Genomic DNA, 7,674 nt, shown 5'->3' on the forward strand with positions numbered 1-7,674 from the left:
TTTAAAATTTTGTTTCTTTTCAAAAAAAAAATTTGTTTTTTTTTTTTTTTTTTTTTATTCCTGGTCTGATGGAAAATGTGAGTTTGGGCGTGCTGGGATTTTCCCCGTGGTAGAAATCCTGCATCCCTGCCAGCTCTGCTGCAGAGCTTGTGTTGGCTCTGGTCTGGGGGGGTTGTTATTTTGGGTTTGGGGTCTTTATGTGGACTGTCTTTCTGCAATGAGGTCTTTCGCACCCCAGGGAGATGGATCTGGGACATGACCAGCACAGCTCCTTCCAGACAGGTTTTTCCCTCTGGGACTAATCCCCCTTTTTGCCTGCTCTCCCTTGTTTCTTCCCATTCCTCCACCATCCTCTTCCTCACCCCATCCCTTGCAAACCCCAAACCGTCATCCCGGACAGGGGGAGGAGCTGTGAGAGCTATTTAATCTCCTTCCCACTGTGTTCAAGTTCTCATCATCTGTGGGGACGGCTGGAGGAGGCACAGCTGGGCACAGCTGGAGAGCAGCACCCTGAGACATGCCCCGCTCCTCTCCATTCACCCCTCAATTCTCTCCAGCAGCTCTGCCACGTCACTGTTTTTATTTCATAGCAGGTTCTTTCTCCTTTTCCTCTAGAAAGCTTGTAGTTTTTACATTCTTTTATTTTTTTTAGCGCTCCCCTCCCCAGACTTCACTCCCAGCCTGTCAAACCTGAAGCACTTTTGGTGTTTATTCCTTGGGAAGTCACCACGAGGAACCCTGGTGAAAAGGTCTGGGTCGGGAAATATTCAGCCTGATCAGCTATGAGCACGTCTTCACCGCTCCTGCTCCCTTAGCAAACAGGGACCGAAATGGTGCTGGGATGGGTGGATGGATGGATGGATGGATGGATGGATGGATGGATGGTTGGTTGGTTGTATGGAAGGATGAACAACTTGATTCTTATTAACTTGTAAACTTTATTCTTATGGAAGGATGAACAATCTGATTCTTATTAACTTGTAAACTTTATTCTCAAATAAAAGAATAGATGCTTCAAAGTCTGGCATGCAGAAAATATTGTTTATTTGGACTCAACTTTTTGTTCTTGGCTTTGTGCTGCTCCAAGGGAGATGGTCCCCAGCCGGGAATCGTGGTGGGGGAGTTGAGACATGGGACATTACAGACCTGAAGGCTCCGGATCTGTGAGTTGAGGACAAACTCTGCAGGGGTTTCCCCAGCACTTTGGCTTACACTGTTCGTTGCAGGAGGCCAGGTCCGAGGGGGATCCCTGATTTGTGCTACGAGGACGGGGTCAGAGGCATTAGCTTATTTCCGATTTATTCTAAAGTAAAGAGGAGGACAACCAGGCTATGAATACCCAGTGTCAACACTCAGCTGGTGCTTGATATAAACCTGCCAGAAAACCCATTCTCCCATACAATTTGCAGCTTAGTACCTTCCCAAATACAGGCCCAAAGCTCAATGAAATCCACAAAAGGCTCTTATTAACTGTACTATTCTTGAGTCAAGCCTTAATGAGCCAATCATCTGTCATGTCCTCTAGCACGCAGGCTGAATTCCCACTTGAAATTTTGTACTGCCACAGAAGAAGCTAAACAGAAGACAGGAAACCTCTTTGCTTTATCAGAAAGATGTCCTGGCTGCTTTTTATCCCTGGACCAAGTTGGAACTTGTGGCCACATGTGAAATATTTGTCAGCTAGAAGCATCTCCCTCTTCCTTTGAGCTGAAATTTCCAAGCAAGCCCTGGAGAATCCTTTTGCCACCAGGCAGATACTTCTCTGCTTCCCCCCCTGTGTGCAGGAGTACAGTTTTGGCACCACAGCCACGAGATGGCACTCCAAGATAGACGTTTCCCTGGATGTAGACAGTCCCGACGTGTTTCCCCCTCTCTAATTCATGCTTGGAAGCTTTTATCTGGTTTATTTCTTTATTGCATGTGTGAGCGTGGATGTGGGAAGGGATGCTTTGGCCATGGGGGATGCTCTCGTGGAGGAAGCCCATTGCAGGGTGGCGTTTGCCGGGGACTCTTGGCACTGGTGCAGAATAGCCATGCCAGGAGGATTTAGGAGCTGCCTCCTGGCACAGCATTTGGGCTGTTGGTCCTGCCCGGACCAAGGACACGGCTTCCCTCTCCTGTCCCGCTCACCAGGAGCACAGCTACAGCCCCTGGGTGCTCCTGTTGGGTCTTGTCCATCCTGGCAGGGGCTGGTCCATGGGTTGCTGATCCTCGGAGCCATGGTTCCCACTGCATCGGGTTCATTTCTTGTTGCTCATAACAATGAGAAAATTCCTGTGATGGAGCCGAGGTAAAGCCCCGTCTGCCCAAAATCCAGGCTTGGGTCCCTCTTGGGCACAAGGGATTCCCACCCGCTGGGGCTCAGTGACCCAGGGCTGTGTGAGCTCAGGGAGCTGCAGGGGGATAAATCATCTTTCCACCATCCCACATCATACACTCTTTTCTAGTCGGCTCAAAGAGAGGGCAACTTTTGCATGGTGAGAGGAGAGAAAAATTCTTTTCCGACCCCGTTGGCCTGGATCTCTCCCTCTGCATCCCTGCTCCCATCCGGTAAGCAAACTCCAGGGCCCATCAGTGATGGAACCTCATTTCTCAATAAATAATGCAAATAGCCCCTTATCCCTCAGTACAGGAGAAATTAAGAAGCAGCGGGGACTCTTGGATGTCTCTCTCCCGGCCGCCTGCTGAGCGCTTTCACGGCAGCTGATCGGGAGGAAAGAGGCAGCCGTCGTTTTTAATAGGATTTTATATGGACCGTTTTTAATAGGATTTTTGGACCGTTTTTAATAGGATTTTATATGGATGGAGGCAATTTCCTTTTCAAAAATGGGAACTGCTAGGTTAAAGGAATGAAACAAAATTAGAGGAGGAACCGTCCTGACCATTGCGAGGGAAAATTATCATGAAATAAAAATAAATATTAGGTTTTGGTGGGTTTTTTGCACAGTAGTGAAGATTATAACTGAGGACTAGCTGGTGTTTCCAGGCTCTTGGTGACCATCTCACAGCACAGACCGGTTCATCACTGGGAAAGGGGCATTTAATTGAGATTCTTTATGGGGAAACAACTAAGTGTAACTGGATTGTTCTAAACTATGGAAACTGAAGTAAGACATCACCTCTACACACGCGCAGCTGTGGATGTGCTTCTATAAAAGCCTCACGATGGGAGGGCATGCACTGGGTGAAAGCCATCTCCTGTCCTGCTCTCTTGGGCGGTCCAAGGGAAATCTCCAGCCGAGCCACATCCTCCTGGGGGAGTCACTGCCCTGAGACGTCTTCGGGCTATCGGACACCATGTAAGGGACACGGGGGCAAACCTTGAGCCCAGGGACGGAGAGCTACCAGGTGAGCCACTGGTGGGACATGATTGTGGGTCTGCAGCGATCTGCTCTGAGACGGGCTGTGGCTGGGCTGGTGAGTTCATCCTCCCTGGATGGAAATTTGCGTTTTCCAGAATCACTCACTTGATGTAGCTCCAATAAAAGAGCTGGTCTTGACTTGCTAGGGACCCACCCCTCACCCCCTGCAGGCTATGACCGCAGCTCCCAAAGGTCTTAGTCAAGACTGTGTTGACCAAACGCTCCTTAGCCACCACGAAGCAGCAAGTGTATGACAGCTCCTTCCTAATTCCTGCCATTTTATCACAAATAAATATGCAGCCACCAACTCTGAACCATCAACGCTTTATTCGTGTGTGAGCGAGAGATTCCCTGAGGATCTCTTCCTACACCAAAAAACATGGTTGTGGTCTAGTTGCGTGGTGAAACCACAGCACTGCTGGCATTGTGATGGATCTAAATAGCCTTGGCCAGTCCAATGCGGTTGTTGGCCCGGTCAAAGATGCTGTAATACACCCTGATGAAGACGTCTCCCAAGATCCAGAGGTCCGCAGAGGTGTTCTGGAAGCTGCTGCTGCAAGGTCCTTGGTCGTTCTGCATTTAAGCAAGAAAAGGGAAATGGGGGAAATGTGGGCTGGTATCTTTTCTTTCATTGCTCTGGAGGCCTCTGGCCATCCATCCCCTGTCTCCCATGGGAATGGGAGAAGCCAAGGCAATCAGAGCCATTGGAGAAAGTAGAAGGACCTTGAGAGAGGCTCCTGAAACCAGGACCACCTGGTTCCCCCTTACCTGCTCAACGTAAGCCAAGGCAGGCACAGGATACTGAACCCCATCGATGACAAAGATGACATCAGGCATGGCAGAAATGGAGCTGCAGTTCACGTTGTACTGCAGAGAGCAGAACAAAGAGGCTCTTAGGTGGAAAACATGTTCACAGGGTGAGGAGTGAAGGGTTTTGACTTCACCGGTATAAACTAGAAACTAGGAGTGTCTCATGGTGATCTCTATTGGAGGTATCAGAGGAGCTGGGCTGGTTTGCCATGAGCAGAGATGCAGTTTCCCTGTGCATGAAAGCAGGCTTGGCGCTGGGCTCGGCAGTGCCAGGCTGCCTCCAGGGCAGGCAGAGCAAGCCATGGGTGCTCTTACCTCTCCGTACATGTCCTGCCAGGCCCCGACTGCGCTCTGGATGTTACTAATGCCGGAGGGTGGCCCAGCTACGAGGGAAGTGCCGGTGTCGACGATGGCTTGGCAGCCACCACTGCATGCAATCTCCTGGCTGTTCACGATGATGCTGGAGGGACAGACAAAGCACGGGGCCGTTAAATAACCAGCTGGATCTTAGTGATGTTTTTGAACTTCTTTTAGAAGAGTTAAGGCTGGGTAACCCAAAGTGAGCCTTTTGCTTCTTCAAGTTTGCAATGCCAGCTGGTATCACAGCCCCTATTGCACACATGAACACAACCCAGCAGTTGGGACCCAACCGAGCCAAACAAAGTAGGTTTTGGACCATAATTTTGCTCTACTCATCACCAAAAACGTCCCCAAGAGCACAGGCTTTGTGCAGAGAAGAACTAGGCTGTGCCACAGGCACAAAGCATCCCCGTTTTGGGTAGCAATTACCGAAGTACTATGGATTTTGGCCCCTTAACCTTCTGCATCCCACAGCTGTGGGGTGTTAGATGCCAGTGGAAAGCTTCTGATGTTGATGGGTCCAAGGTGTCTTTAGAAATGACGGTTAGAAATGAACATAGACCAGCAGAGCTGTTTTGTTACCTGTCCATGGAGATCTGCCAGTAACCTTGGTAAGAGACAGAGATCCAGTTGATGGAGCCGGTGAAATAAGACTCATCAATTCCCCCAAAGATGACCACGCTCCCTGTTGTCTCGCTGGATGGTGCAGAAAAGAAAAACAGTGGAGGGTTTGCCATGTGGCTTCAGTGCGGGTAGCTTAAAACAGCAGGGCTGTGTCCCCCACGGGGTGAGATGCTGCTTGCAATGCCATGGTCGCATCCGCGCCCCTCCTCATTACAGAGCATCAGCGAGGCGGTGGTACAACAGCAGTGTGTGCCGGGTCCTTTGGACCCAGAAAAAGGGAAAAAGGGAGCCATGGTGGAAGCACAGGGCTGGAAACTAGAGAGGTTTCCCCGCAAGCCATAAGCTCCCCAGTAAGTCTGGTGGCCACCTGCTACGAGCCCCCCCCCAGCCTCTGGATGTCTGGCCACAGAGACAACAGCCGGATGGCAGCAGTGACAGTGGAGGAGCTGGAGCCACCAGCAAATGCAATGATCTGCATGAGATGCATCTGCTATCTTCCCCAGCCCTTGAGACCCACATGGCTTACCGGGACAGATAGACTGAAAAGAGGTTCTCCTCCAGCAAGCTCTCATTCACCAAGTTATCAAACACTGGCATGATCCCGTCAGCAGCCAGATTTGGGTAGCCCAAGCCCAGGATCCCATCAAATTTGACATGGACAAAGAATTGGCCGGGCTCGGTGGTGCTCAAGCCGAAGAGCTGGTTGGTGTCCACCAGAGATGCAACCTAGGGACAGGGAAGATGCCGCAAGACCTGGATCAGACACTGCAATATTGATGTTAATCAGGTGGAGAAGGCACAAAGGACCCCCGCTGGAAATGCCATCGTGACACTCACGGTGATGGTGTCGGAGCCCACGATGCCCTCCATGTCGCCGGTGCCATACTGAATAGACAAGTTCTGCCCTGTGCTTTTGTAGGTGGAGGACTGCGATGGGTTAAACATCTGATGGTTTTCTAGAAGGCAAGTGGGAAAATCAGAAACGAAGCCTTTCAGCAAGGCTGAGCTGTAAGGGAAGCGTGGGAGGAGGAGCCCTGCTGAATTGCTGTTTAGACCTGCCATTTATTATCCTTCCTTTCAGGAACAATTTAGCTGTGAGCATTTGCTGTACGTCCCTGCCCCTCCTCCAGCAACCAGGGATCCGCAGGATATCCCATCACCCTCTTTGGACAGATGGGGAAACTGAGGCACTAAGCACTAAGCACATCACCCTGTGGAGTACAACACTGAGTGGGTCCTACACCCCAAATACTCATCTCTCCAGTGCATTTCACAGGTGCTATGGACCCAGCACCACGGAATCTGCTCGTTGCACTGGCTAGGCGGCCCCTGGTCCCCTGCCAACATCACCCCAATCTTTGGGCTCGATCGTGCAGTTATAAGCCCAGGACGTGCTGCTGGACCCACCTCTGCTGAAACGGAGATCCCTGCCTGCCCCTACTTACGGCAAGCCAGGCTGGTGCAGGAGACAGAGGGAACCCAGAGGTTGGAGGAGCCGGTGTCGAAGACCACGGTGAAGTCCTGCGGTGGGGTGCCGATGGAGATGGTCCCGTAGTACTCCATCTGCAGGGCAGGGGACCAAGGGTTGCTTTTAGGGCATGAAACCAAACCTGGAGCTTCCCCAGGCTTTCAGCCTTCACGGTCCCCTTCTTCATGGGGACACATTGCTTCCAGCAGAGCTGCTGGGGGGACATTTCAGTGTCCTGGCTCTGTCCAGGGCCACCAGTATGGGCAGGAAGGGGCAAAGGATGTGAGCTGAAGGCTTTGGGGTAAAAGGATTCAGGTTTGGTCCATGCACAGCACAGACATGGGGATGGGCCTCCCACGAACCACCCCAGGGCTACGCCGCTGGGGGACAAAGCCAACACTCACGTCGAGGGTGTTCAGCAGGGGCTCAGTGGCCACTTCAGTCCCGTTGGGAAAAACATGCGGGAATTTGGTGCCGATGTCATAGCGGTGATGCTGGAAGAAGCGGCACAGCAAGCCCTTCTCCCTGAGGACCTCTCTCAGCTTCTTCCCCCTTTCCAAGGGCAGCCTGGCACAAGCACCAAGGGAAAAATAAGTTAGACAAGGTTTTGCTGCCTGCAGCTCCTGCAAGCAGCATTTGACACCTTCAGTATTTGTGCTGATCCAACAGCAGAAGCACAGCGGACTCCCCCAGACCACTGAGTCAGGGGGATTTCTGCAAAACCCCAAAGCGCCTCTAGAAACCAGACCTCCCCAGGCACCCCCACCTCCTCTGCACCCCTGGAGCAGCTTTCCCAAGCCTCAGACTTCACCTCTGCTTCCCAAAGCCATTAAAAGGCTCTGATTGCTCATTTTCCCCCTTCACCTTGACTCAGGTGGCCCACGAGAGCGACGCTGCGGTGACTTACTTGGTGACACCCTGGGAGAGGGCAGAGGCAGCGCAGAGAAGCACGAGGAACCGCATCGTGCCGGGGCTGCCAGGGCAAACGCCCGGCGGTTTATATAGGCCCTGCACACCCCACCTGCGGTGCCAAGAGCGGCCGGGACCGCC

General features: G+C 51.8%; 1 protein-coding gene across 1 annotated transcript; it reads right to left on the reverse strand.

Moving 5' to 3' along the window:
* Positions 1 to 3,721: 3,721 nt before the first annotated feature.
* Positions 3,722 to 7,587, reverse strand: LOC103908261 (embryonic pepsinogen). Its single transcript, XM_009290607.1, has 9 exons — positions 7,532 to 7,587; positions 7,029 to 7,191; positions 6,602 to 6,719; positions 5,994 to 6,112; positions 5,683 to 5,882; positions 5,115 to 5,228; positions 4,488 to 4,632; positions 4,131 to 4,229; positions 3,722 to 3,935 (listed from the first exon to the last, which is right to left on the reverse strand). The coding sequence occupies exons 1-9, from the start codon at positions 7,585 to 7,587 to the stop codon at positions 3,798 to 3,800; spliced, it is 1,152 nt and encodes a 383-aa protein (XP_009288882.1). The 3' UTR covers positions 3,722 to 3,797.
* Positions 7,588 to 7,674: the final 87 nt, after the last annotated feature.

This window comes from Aptenodytes forsteri, unplaced genomic scaffold (genome assembly GCF_000699145.1).
Source record: "Aptenodytes forsteri isolate BGI_AS27 unplaced genomic scaffold, ASM69914v1 Scaffold285, whole genome shotgun sequence".
In the NCBI taxonomy this organism is placed as follows: Eukaryota; Metazoa; Chordata; class Aves; order Sphenisciformes; family Spheniscidae; genus Aptenodytes; species Aptenodytes forsteri.

Excerpts from the sequence above, each read along its gene's own strand:
- LOC103908261 (XM_009290607.1), bottom strand. The coding sequence starts at position 7,587 with ATGCGGTTCCTCGTGCTTCTCTGCGCTGCCTCTGCCCTCTCCCAGGGT. Across the intron at positions 6,720-7,028 it reads CCCTGCTGAACACCCTCGAC|ATGGAGTACTACGGGACCAT; the intron begins GTGAGTGTTGGC and ends CCTGCCCTGCAG. Across the intron at positions 4,633-5,114 it reads TGGCAGATCTCCATGGACAG|CATCATCGTGAACAGCCAGG; the intron begins GTAACAAAACAG and ends CTGTCCCTCCAG.